The sequence below is a fragment of the Hypomesus nipponensis genome, chromosome 28 (genome assembly GCF_054491055.1).
Source record: "Hypomesus nipponensis isolate SF chromosome 28, ASM5449105v1, whole genome shotgun sequence".
Classification (NCBI taxonomy): domain Eukaryota; kingdom Metazoa; phylum Chordata; class Actinopteri; order Osmeriformes; family Osmeridae; genus Hypomesus; species Hypomesus nipponensis.
This window is the reverse complement of record NC_140388.1, coordinates 7,145,674-7,165,113: the sequence shown is the minus strand read 5'-3', so window position 1 is coordinate 7,165,113 and position 19,440 is coordinate 7,145,674. Positions and strand designations below refer to the sequence as shown.

The 19,440-nt window shown below is 47.7% G+C and overlaps 2 protein-coding genes across 2 annotated transcripts; one reads left to right on the top strand and one right to left on the bottom strand.

Annotated features, from left to right (window-relative positions):
- Positions 1–1,219: 1,219 nt before the first annotated feature.
- Positions 1,220–8,047, bottom strand: septin5a (septin 5a). The gene is made up of 11 exons (XM_084694465.1): positions 7,602–8,047; positions 6,003–6,093; positions 5,769–5,855; positions 5,212–5,335; positions 4,967–5,101; positions 4,238–4,355; positions 3,915–4,016; positions 3,651–3,747; positions 3,276–3,411; positions 2,869–2,971; positions 1,220–2,568 (listed from the first exon to the last, which is right to left on the bottom strand). The coding sequence occupies exons 1-11, from the start codon at positions 7,674–7,676 to the stop codon at positions 2,509–2,511; spliced, it is 1,128 nt and encodes a 375-aa protein (XP_084550591.1). The 5' UTR covers positions 7,677–8,047; the 3' UTR covers positions 1,220–2,508.
- Positions 8,048–16,651: 8,604 nt separating this feature from the next.
- Positions 16,652–17,593, top strand: LOC146219742 (zinc-binding protein A33-like). Its single transcript, XM_084694752.1, is given in 4 exon segments — positions 16,652–16,726; positions 16,814–16,836; positions 16,920–17,339; positions 17,341–17,593. Coding segments are annotated over 4 exon segments (720 nt in total). The 5' UTR covers positions 16,652–16,654; the 3' UTR covers positions 17,546–17,593.
- The last annotated feature ends 1,847 nt before the right edge of the window (positions 17,594–19,440 follow it).

The window sequence follows — 19,440 nt, the reverse complement described above, 5'->3', positions numbered from 1 at the left end:
GCAATAAATAGTAGTACATGGTAGTATTTATTAGTTTGGAGAAGGTGCAGGTGCATGTATACCATGATGTTGCTGCTAAAGAAGAGAGACTGGGGAGATAAGCTATGACTCAGCATGTTCTACTGTATCCTGTCAGCAAGTTCTACTGTATCCTGTCAGCAAGTTCTACTGTATCCTGTCAGCAAGTTCTACTGTCAGCAAGTTCTACTGTCAGCATGTTCTACTGTATCCTGTCAGCATGTTCTACTGTATCCTGTCAGCAAGTTCTACTGTATCCTGTCAGCAAGTTCTACTGTATCCTGTCAGCAAGTTCTACTGTCAGCATGTTCTACTGTCAGCACGTTCTACTGTCAGCATGTTCTACTGTATCCTGTCAGCATGTTCTACTGTATCCTGTCAGCAAGTTCTACTGTATCCTGTCAGCAAGTTCTACTGTATCCTGTCAGCAAGTTCTACTGTATCCTGTCAGCATGTTCTACTGTCAGCATGTTCTACTGTATCCTGTCAGCATGTTCTACTGTATCCTGTCAGCATGTTCTACTGTATCCTGTCAGCAAGTTCTACTGTATCCTGTCAGCATGTTCTACTGTCAGCACGTTCTACTGTCAGCATGTTCTACTGTATCCTGTCAGCAAGTTCTACTGTATCCTGTCAGCAAGTTCTACTGTATCCTGTCAGCAAGTTCTACTGTATCCTGTCAGCATGTTCTACTGTCAGCATGTTCTACTGTCAGCACGTTCTACTGTCAGCATGTTCTACTGTATCCTGTCAGCATGTTCTACTGTATCCTGTCAGCAAGTTCTACTGTATCCTGTCAGCAAGTTCTACTGTATCCTGTCAGCATGTTCTACTGTATCCTGTCAGCATGTTCTACTGTCAGCACGTTCTACTGTCAGCATGTTCTACTGTATCCTGTCAGCATGTTCTACTGTCAGCATGTTCTACTGTATCCTGTCAGCATGTTCTACTGTCAGCATGTTCTACTGTCAGCACGTTCTACTGTCAGCATGTTCTACTGTATCCTGTCAGCATGTTCTACTGTCAGCATGTTCTACTGTATCCTGTCAGCAAGTTTTACTGTATCCTGTCAGCAAGTTCTACTGTATCCTGTCAGCAAGTTCTACTGTCAGCATGTTCTACTGTATCCTGTGAGCAAGTTCTGCTGTATTTTCTGTTATACATTTGCGGAGGAGAAGGAATCATTTGGATACTCAGGAGGTTTGGAAGGAGATGAATCAAGACAGTTTATTTGTCATCGTTAGAACCTGGGTTCAGGTTTCAGTCACAGCGCAGTAGAAAGCAACAACACTACCTGGAGACTGACAGCAGAGCTGGGAGAACCAGGTCAACCGACACAGAGGCACACACACACACACACACACACGCACCCCAAAGTCATATATACAGGCGGACATGAAAACACAGGTCAGGCACATTTGTTAGCACACACACACACATCCTTTCATTCGAGCACTCGTTCTCTCTCTCTCCATCACACGCACAAACACGAACACGCACACACATACAGGACCTCCCCCTACTGTACACAGCTCATGCTTAGGGATTTAAATTCCATCATTTGCCATTTTGAGCCAAAGCTTTGACAGCAGCTGTTCTTCAAAGCAGACACATATGAACGCTCTCCAACTGCTCTCTGGACAGAGCGTCTGAAGCAGAGGAACAGACAGACAGTGTGTTGACAGCGACAGCAGTCGGAGGTCTCTTAGCTGCAGATATAAGGAGCTGTAGCATGCTCCTACATGCACCACGTACAGTACAGAGACCTACTGCACATAGCTACCCTCTCATTATAGCAAAGAACCTGAATTCAGCAGTCAGCAACTGGCATTAAGTGCTTTTTCAATGTTGCCAGTAAATGCAGAATATTTTCAGAGAAAAAGTGATCTTTTTAGCTCATGCCCAAACATCGCTTGTTCTTAAAAGAATTAATGTATATTTATACAATTCAGCAAAAATACATAAAAAGTGCCTCAGACAGAAACAGTCTTTTTGGACAACAACCAGATGAAAACACTAAACACAAACATATACGTACGTTCAACATGAATACAAATGAATATCTATATTCAGATATAAAGCTGCAAAAAATCTTGCAATGCGCATACCCTGGAGAAATACCCTAAAGGATTCATCATTATATTCATAAATTAGATACAAGTAGCGGTCAGTTAAATTACAAGGTTACAATGGTTCATAATAACGTTATATTAGGATCGTTACCAATATTAAGAAGTGGGCTCGCAAACGAACACACAAAATATGTAAAAAAAAACATACTATTATCTAGGCGGACAAAATATACAAAGCATAGGACAGATGAATTCACAGCCACAGGTGTGCCGCTACACAGAGTATATCAGTAACATGTTGGTACAGTTGACTGTGATGTGTTGTGGCATTCAATGTCTGACAGTCTGGGTGTAGTTCAGGCACTGGCCAGCAGGTGTCACTGTGGCTTGAGCCTGCTCTGGGAATCGTCATGGTAAATCACTCTTGGTCATGGATCTGCTGCTGCATCTTATTCAGCATCTCCTGCATCCTCTTCAGCTGCGGGGAGAGAGAAGTAGAAGAAGATGTATTACATATCACTGTGTTGTTAGACATTACGCGGCTAACTTCAAATCTACAAATGTACTCTTGGCCTCCCTTTGAGTGTGTGAGTGTGTGTTTGTGTGTGAGTGTGCGTGAGAATGTGTATGTGTGTGTACTTCCGCGTATGAGTGAGTGAGTGTGTGTGCATAAGTGAGCGATTGTGTGCGTGTGCGCATGTATGAGTGACTGAGTATGTGTGTGCATAAGTGAGTGATTGTGTGTGCGTGTCGGTGAGGAGGGGCTCTGAATGTTCACCTCCTCGTCTTTCATCTTGATGAGCTTCTCGGTCTCCACGTCGGGGGTGGACAGGGGCAGGAAGGGGGTGGGGCTGTCCACGCGGTTGTCCTGGGTCAGTTTACTGTGGACCGGGGAAGGGAGGAGGGGAGGGGGAAGGAAGGAAGGAAGGAAAGAAAGAGAGGAGGTAGGACAGGATGGAAGGCAGGAGAGGAAGAAAAGAGGGAGGGAAGGTGGAAAAGTTAGGAGATGTGATATTGAAGTAACTTTGTCCATCCAATAGTTTCTCGCTGCATCATCAAGAACATTTTTTATCTGTCTCTGTGTCTCCATGTTCTTTCCCATTTTGTTTTCTGTCTGTCTCGCTCGCTCGCTCGCTCGCTCGCTCGCACACACACACAAACACACACACGCACACAACCACACACCTGGTCATCTCCTGGATGCACTGGGCCCTGTAGTTCTCATAGTGCAGGTCACAGGTCACATCTTTCAAGTCATGCATGTGTGACCGGATCAGCATGTTCCTCAGCTTCACAAAGTCACAATGGGACTGGTTCTCCACTGAGGAGGACAGAGAACGTCACCATCATCATCATCATCATCATCATCATCATCATCATCATCATCACTTTCATCACTATCACCATCATCACGACTATCAACATCATTGTGACAGTTGGATACAATTAATTCTATTCCAACATGACATACTATTGATCAGTAGACTACAGTAATTCTGGCTGAGATGGATGTGTGTGTGTGTGTGGGCTACAGTAGAGGTGGGTGTGTGTGTTCCTCACCCTCTACGATGCCCCAGGGGTACAGACGTCCTCGGACACGTTGGCCTCGAGCCTCCACCACCGTGTTGCTGCCGATCACTGCAAACGGAGCACACTCCTGCACACACACACACACACACACACACACACACACACACACACACACAGATGTACACGCACACACACCCGCACACAGGAACACAATGGAGGGAACACAAAGTTAGAATCCTCTCTGTATTATTGTTGCATACACACACACACAAACACGTAAACCCTGTGTCTCACCTTAAGCTCCTTGTCCAGCTGCTTAAACTCTTCATCCTCGTCCGAGTCACATTCTGGGAACTGGTACACCTTGATGCCAAACTTCTCTATCTCCTCACGAACCTACACATATACACACACGCGTGCAGACACACGCGCACTCATGTTAACTGCATGTTTGCATCTGTGTACCATTTCCGTACGCTGGCCCGCCCTGTGGGTCAAAGGAAAAGAGCAACACATCCTGGTTTTATACATCAGGATCAGGGACGAGGAGAGGATCAGGGTCAGGGTCGGAGGTCAAGGCAGGGATGAGGTCAGAGTTCGGGTCAGGGAGAACTCACTCTGTCTTTCAGCCTCTTGATCTCGTTGGGAGTGAGGCAGTCGGCCTTGGAGATGAGGGGGACCACGTTGACCTTCTCATGAAGGGCCTTCATAAACTCCACATCTACCGGCCGCAGCCTGGAGACACACACAAACACACACATATATATATACAGGTACACAGACACAGTGTGTGTGTCTGCGTGTGGATTTGTCTCCCAGCTACAATGAACGCACTATCGACGACACACACAAAAACACAGTGAGACTGTCAACATGTGAGAGACTGAGAGGCAACACAGCCACAAAATGAATGTTTCAACGAAATGTCATCTACATCCATGAGTTGACGCAGAGGAAGATCTCTTTTCTGGCAGCATGCGAGGTGTCCTGAGGGCTGAGGGAGATCCCTGAGCCTGGGTTGGCTGTGAGGGGAGTGGGGGTGGGTGGTGGGGGTGGTGGGGGTGAGTGTTGGTAGGTGGGGAGGGGTAATAACAGTGTTTACAGTGTTAACACCATCCTGTAGGCTCCACACCTCCCACCAACACCCTCCGACAGCACATTCTTCCGCGTGTGTCCGTGTGTGCAATTATGGGTGAGCGTGTAGAAGAAGAAACGTTTATTTGATCGAGCGATGCGATACACAGTCGCGTGCCGGGGAATGGCGACACCACTTACACCAAGACCAGCGAAATGAGGCGGCGCGTGCGTGTGCATGTGTTGGCCCACGCGAGCGTGCGTATTCTCACCCGTGTCCAAAGGGAGGGATGAAGTAGAGGCAGCAGTGAACGCGGTTGTCCTGGATGTTCTTCCTGTTCAGCCCGCTCTCGTCTCTGAAGTACTGCTCAAACTGCTGGTCTATATAGTCTGTTATGGGCTTCCAGCTGGGTCACACACACACACAAACACACACAAGTTAGCCAAAGCTTGCTATAATAAAACAAGAACCACTAGCTATAAACAGTATGGACCAGGACCAGGGCAATCAGCTCACCACTCATTGTTGTTGACAGCATCTCCAAACCCAGGAGTGTCCACGATGGTGAGTTTGAGCTTGACTCCTTTCTCCTCGATGTCAACAGTGTGTTTGATGATCTCCACCGTCTGGTTGATCCGCTCTGTGAGGGGAGAGGAGGAGGAGGAGGAGAGGGAGGAGGAGGAGGGTAAAGAGGAGGAGGGGGAGGAGGAGGGGGAGGAGGGGAAGGAGGGGAAGGAGGAGGAGGGGGAGGAGGAGGGGGAAGAGGAGGGGGAAGAGGAGGGGGAGGAGGAGGGGGAGGGGGGAGGAGGAGACGGAGGGGGGAAGGAGGAGGAGGGGGAGGAGGAGGAGGGGAAGGAGGGGGAAAAGGAGGAGTAGGATGGAGGAAGAGAAGTGAGGAAAAGAAAGGGAAGGAGGAGAGGAGCGTGGAGAGCATGGAAGAGTGTTAAGGAGGATCAGGAAAGGGGAGGGGGGAGGAGGGGAGGAACATGATTGTATTGACGCTGGTTGTCCTGTGTTGTAGAGGTAAAGAGGTGACCATCCCTTCCTCTGACTCACTCAGCTCTGTCACTTACCTTCAGCGTTGAGCAGCTTTCTGTCCTTGTACAGGTCTGTCAGGAACAGGCTGTTCACCAAGGTGGATTTACCCATACCAGACTCCCCTGTGACACACACACACACACGACTGTTGGTGTTTTTGTTTGCGTCTTTAGTATTGCTTTTGTTTGAACTCACGCACACACATACACACACACAGACACACACACACAGACACACACACAGACACACACACACACACACACACTGACCTGCAACCATGAGAGTGAAGTCAAATCCCTTCTTCACAGATTTCCTGTGGACCTGGTTAGGCAGCGTGGCAAAGCCCACATACTGCTTCTCCTGTGGGGGGAGGGGGAGAGGGGGAGGAAGGAGGGAGGAGGGAAGGGGAGGAGGAGAGAGGAAGAGAGGGAATTAGGCAGAGCAGGGCTGAGGAGGAGAAAGCGATGTCATAAAGGTCTTATAGATTCAAGATAGACTCTATTGTTTGCCACATTGTGTAAGCAGGAGAGAACAAAGGCTACAATCTAGTCATGCTTTTGTGATTCATCGATCCATCACCACACACTCTAGAACCCTGGAACCGGTTCCATAATCACAACACTAGAACCCTGGAACTGATTCCAACATCACACTTTTGAATCTTCGAACCTGTTCCATCATTGCAACACTCTAGAACCTTGGAACCAATTCTATTAGCCTCAAACTATAAACCCATGAGACCATGTCCATCTTCACCACATTCTATAAACCTTGATTCCGCATCCATGTTACTTTGCCTGTCACAAACATTTTAGTATAGTCATGGACACATGGACTGGGTGCATTCTCAGGCTTATATAGATGTCTTGAAACACTGCAATAGTTTGTCAGGTTTATACTGGACATAGAACTGCAAAATGCTTTCATACCATTCCACAGGATCACTGAGTTGGGATTCTCCAACTGGACAGACACTGTATCGTACACACAAACACGCACGTACGCACGCACAAGCACACACACACGCACACATACACAGTACCATTGGAGACCAATCTCTTACTATAATACTGTAATGCTGCTGGGTGCAACCATACACACACACACACACACACACACATAGCAGCACAGTTGACCACTGGCAGGCCGGTTGCAGAGTAGTGACAGAGCCTTATTGACCAGTCCTGAAAGGCTCATTCACTCCCAGCCCACTCTGAGCGAGCTCTCTCCAAACACACAGCTAGGGTCCTGAGACGCTGTCATAACTTGTCATCCGCATATCCGACAGCCCCTGGGGCAAAGAGAAACAAACCACACACAGACGCCAACAAAGTAGCACACCCACCCACACAGACACACACCCACAGACACACAGACACAGACACACAGCCACAGACACACACCCACAGACACACACCCACATGACTCCAGTGGGAGCCAGGCGAGGCCAGGCCCGCAGGCAGAGAACGGAGAAACCTGCCGATCAATGAGCTATCACACAACCATTCGAAAACACCAGGGTGTGCGAGATCTCTCTTTCACACACACACACACACACACACATTTACACACACACACATATATACACCCACACCAGCAGGCAGAATGCAGGATTCATGACATCATGACAACACAGCTCAAGAGAACCTGTGAGTTTGTATCACAGCTTGCTGAGGTTTATGTATGATGACTCTTCTATGAGTCCAAATCAGTCTGGCTGCCTGAACCTCTGTAGTACTCTCCCCCTCTCCCCCATCCCTCTCTCCCCGTCCTCCATCACTCTCTCTCTCTCCTCCATCCCTCTCTTCCATCCCTCTCTTTCACCCCTCTCTTCCATCCCTCTCTCCCTCTCCTCCACCCCTCTTTACCTTCTGTCGGGCTGTCCTCACTCGGGGGCACAAAAGACGCTCCACCAACTTCTCCTGGAGCATGATGGCATCCATACCAGACCAGACTAGACTAGGACCGAGACCAGACCCAGGGCCAGACCCAGGACCAGTGGAGGGCAGGAGGACCGGAGCGGTAGAGGAAGGTCCAGTGGACTGTGACGGGGCCACCTCCTCCAGCTGTCAGAGAGACTCGGCTGTTCTGCTGCTGCTGTGACGACGCCTCCTAAGACCTAAAGTCTGCTCCTCCCTGCCGCACCAGCCCGAACACACACACCTCTTTCCTGTTTTCCCCCTCACTACGTCTTTGTTGCACTCTCTCTCTCTCTCTCTCTCTCTCTCTCTTTCCTTTCAGCCCCGCGGTGGAACACAGCTTCTTGTACAGACAGGTACCGGTATAATAGAGAGGGAGAGCGAAGGAAAGAAACAAAAAGAGAGACAGCTAGAGAGAGAGAGATAACGAAACAGAGAGCCGGAGAGACAGAGAGAGAGAGCGGGAGCCAACGAGCGATGGAAAGTGGTGAGTGAGGTAGAGAGAGGTAGTAATTTAAGGGAGGAAGCGAGGGAGGTAGGAGAAGACGGGCGGAGGAATGAAATACTCTCATTCATTCATCCTGCAGTTCCTCCCCCTCTCTCCCCGGCTAGAAAAATAAAGCTTTTAGTAGCCAGCCACCAGCCAGATGCACACACACACACACACACACACACAAGCACACACAAGCACACAATAGATAGACACAGACACACATACAAAAATAAACTAACATTTCACAATATGAAAAAGAGGCCAAAGGATTAGACACGGTGCCCTGAATCTAACCCTGGAAGAATCTCTGGTTCCTGTGTGGACCTGTAACCTTAAGTCCCTTCTGACAGAGACAGCTTAACGAAACAAAGCAGAAAGGTCCTGTCACTCTAGCTAGCCACCAAAAGTAGCATTTTAGCTCGACGTGTGTGAGTGTGCGTGTGGGCGAGGGTATGTATTTGTATTGTCGGTGTGAATAGAAGGCCTGCCCATGTGTGTGTGTGTGTGTGTGTATTTTCTGTGCGAATACAAGGCTTGCCCATGTCTAGACGGCATATTAAAGAACAAACAGCTGGCTTGTGAGAAGCCCAGCTGTAAAGAGCTTGCAGTGAAAATGCACGAGGAGGAGACCATGAGAGCACTTAAGCAGGCACACAATTACTGCCAGATGCAGGGTTTGTCAGCGAGCGAGAGGGAGGGAGTAAACGAGAGAAAGAGGATTGGGGAGAGAGGACGGAGAGGGAAAAGGGAGAGATAGAGGGAGACGGAGAGGGAGTCAGAGAGGAGAGAGACAGAACGACAGGGGGAGAGTGGAGGGAAAGGGGGAGGAAGAGAAAGAAGGAAGACAGACAGAGACAAAGACTGGGCCATATTGGTTTAAAGAGAAGGCTACGTGGGTACAGCCACGGTGATTCCACAGTAGCTCTTGGTGTTCATGGTCTGCTAGTTCTGATCTCAGCCACAGGAGGGCGACAGAGGGGTTCCGGGGACACGAGGACAACCCGGGGAGGAGAGGGAGAAGGAGGGAGGGGCAGAGTGAGGGTGAGGATATGGGAACCGACGGATGGAAGATCAATGGATAAAGATGGAGCTCAGTGTGTGTGTGTGTGTGTGTGTGTGAAAAGAGTGTTTAAATAATAGAGCAGATGTCCTGGAGTGACATCACAATAGACCCCCTCAGGCTCCTCCCACCTCTATCACTAGCCAGCTGTCTTCCAATCTGATTGGCTGTGACACCTGCATATCTCCCAGACACACACACACACACACACACACAGATATAATCACAACTATATTTCAAGTGTGTCCAATATCCACCAAACAATGTTCTAGATGCTAAGCTGAGGCTGAGACCACCCATCCCATCAAACAACACAGTGTATTAACTCTCTCCTGTCAGCCTATCTGCTCCAATCAAAACAACCAATCTCCATTCTGGAATAACAGCCACACTTTTCAGTCAGATTATGAATAAATCTGTGCGTGTGAGTGTGTAAGTGCATGTGTTAGAGTGTGTGTGTGTGTGTGAGTTTCACACCCTTTTTGTATGAAGGCAGTTTCAGGTCTGGTTCACAGCCGGTGCCACAATCTCCAACCAGTTCTGCGGGTTTTGACGGCAAAAAAAAACAGCTTGTGGCCAGGATAACTGGTTCCAGAACGGCACCAACTCGTAGCTCGTCTAGAACCAACCCTAGACCAACTGAATTTGTGACCACCATGTAAAAAACAGAGCTTCAGGGAGGAACTTCCATTGACTGTGCTTGGCTTCAGCACCAGCATGGACGTCAAATCTAAACTGTGGCCCACGGAGGAGACTCGCTGTCTCCTCGCAAGGGATTGTGATGTCAACGTAGGCTTGCAAAACCAGGAGCAAGACTTTCAACAAACACTGTGGTAAGGCATTGTCGTTGTTGTGCTTGTTGGTGCTAGCCTCGCTTGGGAAAGTGGAGACATATACACACGTATACAGTGACAAAGTGACGTGGCTCTCCTGGGCAAAAGCGGTTTTTAGAAGATTTCGCAAGCTGAACCAACCGCCAACTGACAGTATCAAGAGCCCAGAGCCAGAACTTGGCAGAGGGTCTCAGAGCCTGTCCATATCCCAGTGAGCTGGGCCCAGACCCAGACCCAGCCCAGCCACCCCTGGCTCCAGCTGGGATGGTGTTCCAGTCATATGTCACTGCTGTGGCCTTTCAGGAAGTGCTTCTGAAAAGGCCACAGCAGTAAACTGCACGCCTATTAACAAGAGCAGGACATGAACACACGCACGCACATCCACACACGCACTCGCAGCACAAAGGAACGTCCACACACACACACACACACGCACAAAAACAAATCGTAAGTGTTGAATACACAGATACCAGCAAACGTGCACACACTCACACACCCACACACCCACACACCAGAGAATTGGCGAGGCCAAACAAACATGAGGCCAGGTTGTCTTTTTCTCAGAGACAGAGATGTGAGGAGGTGTGCCCTTCTGTGAGCGTCCAGACCCCGGCAGAGCCACACAGCAGCAGCGTTCACGTCATTAACCTCCAATGGCTGACTGAGGGGCGTCTGACCGCTGACACGGCGAGAAACCGGACCGGAAGGTGGAGATAATGGAGAGATTGAGTGAGGGTGAGCGAGGGAGAAGGGCAGAGAGATTTAGAGATGGGGGAGGGGGGAGGAGACAGGGAAGAGGGAGGAGGTGAGAGAAAAAAACATTGGAGAAGGAAAGAGGGACTGAAAGAGATATAGACCTTTAACCCTCACCCCCCCCCCCCCATCCCTCCCTCCATCCCTCCACGTACAGCTTGCTCTTCTGAGGGATGTGAGTGTCTCCCCGCTACGCGTTCTTTAGCATGCTAATGCGACAGCGTGTAATTGCTCTGGCAACAATAGGCCACCCCAGGGAAGGGCTCTTGGCTAGCGTAGCCTAGCGTAAGCGTCTGCCCACTCCTTCACAATGGGTTCTCACATAGGGGTGGGGGTGTGGGATGGGCTAGCGTAGCATTAGCATTTAGCATCTGAGAGACACCCCGTGGAGGGTACTGAGGTCCTGTGTCACACGGACGGGGAGAGAGACACTCCAGCAGCGGGGACACAAGGGACATTTCAATCAGGTCGTCAGGGAGACATCAAACCATGCATGTCGTCACGGCGCCTAGGGGTGGAAGGTGAACTCAAGCTGACATATCATTTTTTTACATGTTAGAACACTACAAGATAGACACTACAACACAGAACTAGAACATTCTACCAGTAAACCGGTTCCACCTGACAGGAGCCAAATCGGTTTCCTAAATGATTTCTTCAGAACTTCTAAAAAAATGGAAAAACCTCAGATGCCACAGTCTGGGTCCAGGGATACGTCCATGTTGACTTGTCTTACATGGGCCTCCCATCACAGAGTGAGACGTGGAGGAAGTGATCCGCTCTGTTTCATCCAGCTCATTGGATCTGAGCAGAAAAACTCTTCTCCGAACAACCCATAATCCAAAATGTATCAAGGTCTCTCCAAACTGTTCATGACGAGGGCTTGGAGGAGTGGAATCTGGGTCAGGCCTGGGTTATTTCTGAGCCAGGAAGAGCTGCATGGGTAGTGGGGGGGGCTTTACAGAAGCACAGGAGGCAAACCTATGTGTGTGTTTGTGTGTGAGGGATGGGGGGGTAGGAAGGGGGGGGGGCATAGCAGTCTATACAGGAGCACAGGCGTGGAAGACCTGGGGCAGGAGATGAAAGATAAATTCGCTGTAATGTGATGTTATACACACACACACACACATGTAGACACACACACACACACACACACACACACACACACACACACGCTCTACTGGATAACTGGCATTGTGAGAGTATGAGTTTAGAGTATGACAGGGTGACGCGTGGCCGAGAACACGGCTACAACACCTGGAGGCCTCCGATAAGAACAGGCACCATCGCTCACACACCGCCATGGGAACACACAAACACACACATTCACGTGCAGGGTGTAACCAGGTGTGTGTCACCATGAGGAACACAGGAGGTACAACTGCAAAAGCTCCTATGTTGGTGTAAGAACAGCACAGACATCCTGGTGTTTGTAGTCGAGCTCAATCGAATGATGACCATAGTCTCTCTTTCTCTGTGTTGGCCTCCCCCCTGCAGAGAGCAGCCCGCCCCGGGTGGGGGGGGGGGAGCCCCGCCCATTCTAGCCCCACAGCTGCTCCTCTCTTCTCATGGAGGAGGGGGTCAGGGGGCCATCTGTGGCTGCGAGAGTGTGTGTGTGGATGTGTGTGGGTGTGTGTGAGAGTGGGTGTGTGTAGGTGTGTGTGAGAGTGAGAGTGGATGTGTGTGTGTGTTTGTGCATGTGGGAGGGGGTAGTGGAGGACTGCTCAGCCTGGAGGGGCAGATGTATGGATGCAGATGCATCTACAAGACGTTTGTTTCTCTGGGCGGAAGAAAGATCAACCACTAAACGTCTATGAACTGTCTGTCACACAACCACTAGGTTTATAAAAAGGTGCAGTACTTTCATAACTAGATTGTATTTTCATAGACTTCAGTTGGTTGCTTTTCATTGGTTGCTTTTCATTTGTCTACTGGGTTGAGGAGATCTACATGGACAGGACAGGACCTCAAACTGACATCACTGGTCTAACTGGTCACTCTGCTGGTAGTGGGAGATGTTAGAGGAGGGACTTCAAATCCCCACTCACATTCTTATTCACACAGTAACCATAGAAACCAATAGTGCAGATTACCAGGATGTGTGAGTGAGCCCCCCCCACCGGCCCCTAGCCTACGCATGGCCTGTCGTCGCCGCAAGGGATTGTGGGTATGATATAATGTGATGTTTCTCAGACGAGAGATTAGAACGAATGGAACGTTGTTGCTAGGCAACCCGTCAGAGCGACGGTCTACCCTGGTGTGGCTGATCAGATTGGTGATGTAGCCTAACCTGGTAGCTCTCTGTCTCTATTTTCCATCCATCCCTCTCTCCCTCCCCCGCTCTCACCCTCCCACAACCACTTCCATCCCTTCACACCATACAGTCAGATAGTGACTGTATGTATGTGTGTGTGTGTGTGGGTGTGTGAAAGTGTGTTTGTGAGAAGGTGATTGTGCGTGTGAGTCAGAGAGGGGAGAGGGTGCAGGGTGCAGGGTGCAGTGTGAAAATGGGTGAGAGTGTGGGAGCGAATGGTAACTGCTAACACCTGCTACAGAATCTCAACTGTAGTCTCAGAAGCTCTGTGACATCATCAGTGTACAGTACTATACACACAAATACCAACACACCAACAGCCGTAATAATCCTGAGGGGAAAATCCCAGATTAGGATCCCGGTGCCAGGGTTTGCTTGGACTCTCCAAGACGGGAGATCCCCTGAGGAATGTGATGGTTTGACCCTCACAGGCCCCACCTCAGCGTGATGGTTTGACCCTTACAGGCCCCACCTCAGCGTGATGGTTTGACCCTTACAGGCCCCACCTCAGCGTGATGGTTTGTCCCTTACAGGCCCCACCTCAGTGTGATGGTTTGTCCCTTACAGGCCCCACCTCAGTGTGATGGTTTGACCCTTACAGGCCCCACCTCAGCGTGATGGTTTGACCCTTACAGGCCCCACCTCAGTGTGATGGTTTGTCCCTTACAGGCCCCACCTCAGTGTGATGGTTTGTCCCTTACAGGCCCCACCTCAGCCCGCCACACCACACTAGAGGCTTCCGCACACACAAGACATACACATACATATGTAAACACACACAATCACAATCTCACACACAATAGATACACATGTCTATGTACGCGCACACACACACACGTGCACACACACACACTCCTCTTGTCATTGTCTCTTACTCAGACAGAGAGGCCAATGCAGACCTGAGATAGTCCTCCAGCCCTCCCATGAAGGATAGTATTTCTAGCAACTGAGCTCCACCTGCATGACCCTGCAGTAGGGGTAGGCCTATCTGTGGATCACAGCTCATTTCACATTTTAGCGGGTATATGGGATATCCCTTTGTATCAAAGAAACTATTCCGCTGACCTGCAGTTTACTTAAAGATACCTAGACATACCAGGAACCTTGGCTAGTAAATAAAAACGCCCTTTCTTTCGGGAAAAACCGTCAAGAGACTCTCGAGAAATCGTTAATTCGAACGGAAGCAGGTCACTGTAGGGCTATACGAGGATGAGGGCACGCGGCAGAGGATGGGGGATGAGAGAGAGCCTTGGGTACCATTCGAATGCGTGCGCATCCTCTGTGCTGAATCTGTCCAACACGCGGCCAAATATGGTTATATATAATCCCGGGGGTTATTTACATGCTCATCGTAGCTCGTGATGCGATGGCATGGTAACCGGGTCTTGGTGATGACGATTACAAAACATAACCCATATAGGTCAGATCTAAAGCAAGGCCCGGTAACCACTATGTTGAAATCAAGGATGTCTGTGTGACATCTGATACCCCGGTTTGAAAGGTAAACGCTGTATCCGCTGCATGCCCGCGTGCACTTGAATTAGGATACGCCATTTGCATTGTTTTCTTTCATTGAAAAACGCATTCAGTGCAACAGCCAACCCTGTTTCTTACCTCGGTGCTCTCATCTGGTGGTCATTGTTGAGTCGGATGAAGCGCAGGTGGACGGACACAGCGACGCCCAGATACATTAGGAGAGAGCGACAGAGAGCATGAAACCAACCACTGTTTTTACACAACAGCGTCAATACAAACACGTCAAATCTCACAGGTCTGATTCTTACCCGATTTAATCGGGATCCGGCTCTTGTAGCGAATGTTGGTCGTCATCTTCACCACTCTCCTCCTTTGCTCTTGCGAAAGGACGGCTCGTTAAAGCACCCTCTCTCCTCGCGTCATCCACGGACCGGTCTGTAGAGGGAGGGGTTGCGACATCGCCCAAAACCCCGCCCCTCTCGGTGTGGTACCCAGTTGTGGTTCCAAACAAGCTGATTTTGACGGGTCTGTCTGTGATAATATTGCATTAACAATTTCAACTGACCTGCAGTGACTACTTTCTACAGTAACTTGGACGAAGGAACAGGGTACCATGTCAAGCACTGAAATGTTTGTAAACATGGTCTCAAGCATCTATTCATCACTGAACAGTTGTACTTTTCAGTCATTCCAACTGAACTCTATCCCTAGCGATCCTATGCACCTAATCGTATAGAGTAAATTAAGTGTTGTATCTGCAGTATTATTACTGATGAAAACCTTTCCAACCTTACTAGCTCCTTTAGACATCCTGCAGTCCTACACCACCATCTAGAGGAGTGAAAAGGAGTTGTAGGTCGGTGTGACGTTTTTGGCTAATTCAATAGTAGCTGTTGCCACTAGAAGGCGCTCCAGACTGATTGTGTTGCACTGATGAAGCCGAGCAATAAAAAGTTAACTAGTTTGACACACGTGTGATACGTTCTCTCCATGAAGAATCAAGATAGCAGCAGTATTAAATGGCATATTGAACTTTTAAAAAGGTAAAAAGTAAACTCAATTGTTTTGGTCAGAACTACAACATAAAGATACTCTGCATTAGGCTCAGTCTCGATATTATTCAATATTAGCAGCAGCATTTCCAGAAACCATGGCTGATAAATTGGAGTTACTTGAACTGTCACGTCCGCTCAGAGACTTTCAGAGATCCTGTGTCTCTGGGCTGCCACCACAGCTTCTGCTCCAGCTGTCTGACTAAGTTCTGGGATCAGGCTGAAAACAAGAACTGTCCAGTCTGTAAGATAAAATAATCTAAAGAGATTCTAGATATCAACCTTTCATTGAAGGATTTAGCTGACTCATTTGCTGGGAGACAGAAAGCAGGATCGTCTGGAGAGAGGAGAGGAGAGGGGGGGGGGGGTCTGCTTGGTGTGCCAGACCTCCAGAAAACACAGATCTCACACCTGTGTCCCAGTAGATGAAGCTTCCCAGCATCACAGGGTGAGAGGAAGATGTCAGATAAACATGGTGTTTTGAGATCAAATACAAGGACACTCTTGAAGTGGTTAAAGTTTCCTTTAACGGATAATACTTGTGGAAACTATTTATAATTTCTGTTGCCACTGCACAATAACTTACAATCTCTCTTTTCTGATTCATTATAGATGAAGATTGTAAATGTATGTTGTGGCATTTCAGGAAGAAATTCAGACTGCCCTGAAGCCCTTAGAAAAGAAGCTAGAGGACTGTAATAAAGTTAAACTAACGTGTGAAAAGATTGCAAAACACATTGAGGTACAGTACAGTACGTTTTAGCCATTGCTGTGACCAACAGGCATTGAATCACTCACTAAAATGTATTGTTTAAAAACAGATTATAAAATGCTAATGTGAGGTCTTCTCTGACTCTAACAGACCCAGACAGTAAACACAGAGAAGCAGATGTAGGAGAAGTTCAACAAGCTTCACCAGTTTCTACACGAGGAAGAACAGGCCAGGACTGCAGCTCTGAGGAGAGAGGGCAAAGAGAAGAGTGAGACGATGAAAGAAAAGATTGAGGGAATAAATAGAGAGATGGCCTCACTTTCAGGCACAATTGAAGCCATGAAGCAGGAGCTAAATGCAGATGATGTGTCATTCCTGCAGGTAAGGATGTTTCAGTTGACAATTCATGCTAATCTGATACATGGTTTTGATGACTATACTTACCATTGCTGTTTTCTGTTCATTCAGCACTTCAGAATCACAGAGAAGAAGTATGTGAATTTATCATGAATCTTTTTTTGTTTAACTTTTAATCTCGACCCTCATCAACACTGATCATGAACATGTGTTCCAGAGCCGAGGTCACACTGCCGGATCCACAGCTGGTCTCAGGAGCCCTGATAGACGTGGCCAAACACCTGGGCAACCTGACCTTCAGAGTGTGGGAGAAGATGAGGGGGGTGGTCAGCTTCACTCCTGTCATTCTGGACCCCAACACTGCATCACCCTGGCTCTCTCTGTCTGATGATCTGACCAGTGTTAGATACACAGGCTCAAAGCAGCAGCTCCCTGACAACCCAGAGAGGAACACCAGGTACCCCACTGTTCTGGGTTCTGAGGGGTTCAGCTCAGGGAAGCACAGCTGGGAGGTGGAGGTGGGGGACCATCCTGCCTGGAATATAGGTGTGGCCAGAGAGTCAGTAGACAGGAAGGGGAAGCCTTATACAACCCCAGAGTATGGACTCTGGTGTATACTGCAGAGGAGTGGTAAGTACAGACTCTCCCTCTGAAGAAGATGTGTCCTTCTACGACCCTGAAGACATGACTCACATCCACACTTATAAAGACTCCTTCACTGAGAAACTCTACCCATACTTCTCTATTGGAGGAGCTGGTGATGCCAAACACCTTGACGTAAAGATCTGCCAATCAGAGATGTCTGTGCCTGTGATGTCACCCAGTGAGGGGTGTGGTAGATGATGACTGTGCTACCTCCAGCCAAGCAGGAACATAGTTCTGCTGCTCTAAGGAGAGACGCAAGAGTTCTGCAGAGAAGTCCTGTTTCAGTCTCATTAAAATATGTTACAAATGAATCCATCTCTATCCTCTGTCTGGTCTTGATGCAGATTGATCCATTTTCAAAAAACCAACCCCAATCTAACAGTGTCATACTTACAAGAGTTCATGTTAAAGATGATATGTGTCCACACACAACCACAGATACTGCAAATGCAAATATGGATATGAAAAACATGTACCTGTATCATGGCTACAGTGTACACCTTTCACACCTCATAAAAACAGACTTTCCAGTGTGACCAACTTGAGTAGAACTGAAAGATTACTTCCCTTCTCTTGAGGAGAACAGACACCATAGAAGGGAGTGAGATTGGCACAACTAACCAATCTCCTGATGTGTTTCTAAGGGAAAATAAACTGTTCTTTGTACTGCTTTTGCCACTTGAATGTAAACTCTTCAACAATGACATTTTATGAATGAAATAAGACTACTGATGCAGTTATTTAAAAATATATACACACGAAAACAACCGCAATAATACTTTTGTAGTGGACACACACCTCAAACAATACTGGAGGCCAGAGAAACATACACTTCACAATTTTCACATTGTAACTTATTTAAATGTTTTAACACTGAAACAAATGACAAGTTCCTTAGCTAAATTAAACTCAACAGAATATATACAGATTAAATCAACTTCTTAGGGATGTTCTTTATTTTACCGTTGTGCATTATAGTGAATCATTTAAAACAATTTTGTTTAAACCTTCAAATGAAGACACTAAACGGTTAACACAAATATAAATAGGTTACTCTAAGAAATTTATTTTCTTCACAAATTCATGAGATATTGAACTTGTTTATTGAGTCTTGATTGTTGATGTTTGAAAATATTCCAGAATGCATGCTAAGTGTTTTATCTATTACTGTTGAAAACCTGTCCAACCTTACAAAGACTTACTAGCTTCTTTGGATATCGTGCAGTCCTACAGCACCATCTAGAGGAGTGAGAATTTGTTGTAGGTAAGGCATAAAGCAAGGGGATGAACTATCAAATTGAAAGTAGATTTCTAACATTGCATAAAAGAAGCAAGACGCAATTTTAGGGTGTGGGACAGACGTAGGAGTTACGTGTAACTTTTGACAAGGTAAAGAGGAAACGTACTGTTCTGATCAGAACTACAACATAAAGATGCTCTGCATTGGGCTCAGTCTCAGTTATATTTGATATTATAGGCAGGATTTCCAGAAACCATGGCTGATAAATTGGAGAGTTACCTGAACTGTCACGTCTGCTCAGAGACTTTCAGAGGTGGGATCAGGGATCAGACTGAAAACAAGAACTGTCCAGTCTACGAGACAAAATCCTCTAAAGAGACAAAATCCTCTTCTAGATATCAACCTTTTATTGAAGGATTTAGCTGACTCATTTGCTGGGAGACAGAAAGCAGGACCGTCTGAAAAGAAGAGACGAGAGGAGGAAGTGGAGGTGGATGAGGCGGTGCAGGTCAAGGAAGGGGTGGAGGTGGCATGTAGCAAACAGTCAGAGGAGTCTAAGACAGTGGTTTGGGTCGTCAAAGAGTCTGAGGTGCTCTGCAGTCTGCACAGTGAGAAGATCTGGATGTTCTGCCAGGAGAATAAAGAACCCGTCTGCTTTGAGTGTAACTACTCCAAACACAGATCTCACAACTGAGTCCCAGTAGACGAAGCTGCCCGGAGAACAGGGTGAAAGCAAGAAGATCGTCAGATAAACATGGTGCTTTGAGATCAAATACAAGGATACTCTCGAAGTGGTTAAAGTTTCCTTTAATGGATGATACTTGTGTATACTATTTTTCATTTAATTTGCCAT

Bases quoted from the DNA above. Each gene is read 5' to 3' on its own strand.
- septin5a (XM_084694465.1), bottom strand. From the start codon at position 7,676: ATGGATGCCATCATGCTCCAGGAGAAGTTGGTGGAGCGTCTTTTGTGC. The intron at 6,094-7,601 runs GTAAAGAGGGGT...CTCCCCCCACAG, and splicing joins TGAGGACAGCCCGACAGAAG to GAGAAGCAGTATGTGGGCTT. The intron at 5,102-5,211 runs GTGAGCTGATTG...TGTGTGACCCAG, and splicing joins GCTGTCAACAACAATGAGTG to CTGGAAGCCCATAACAGACT.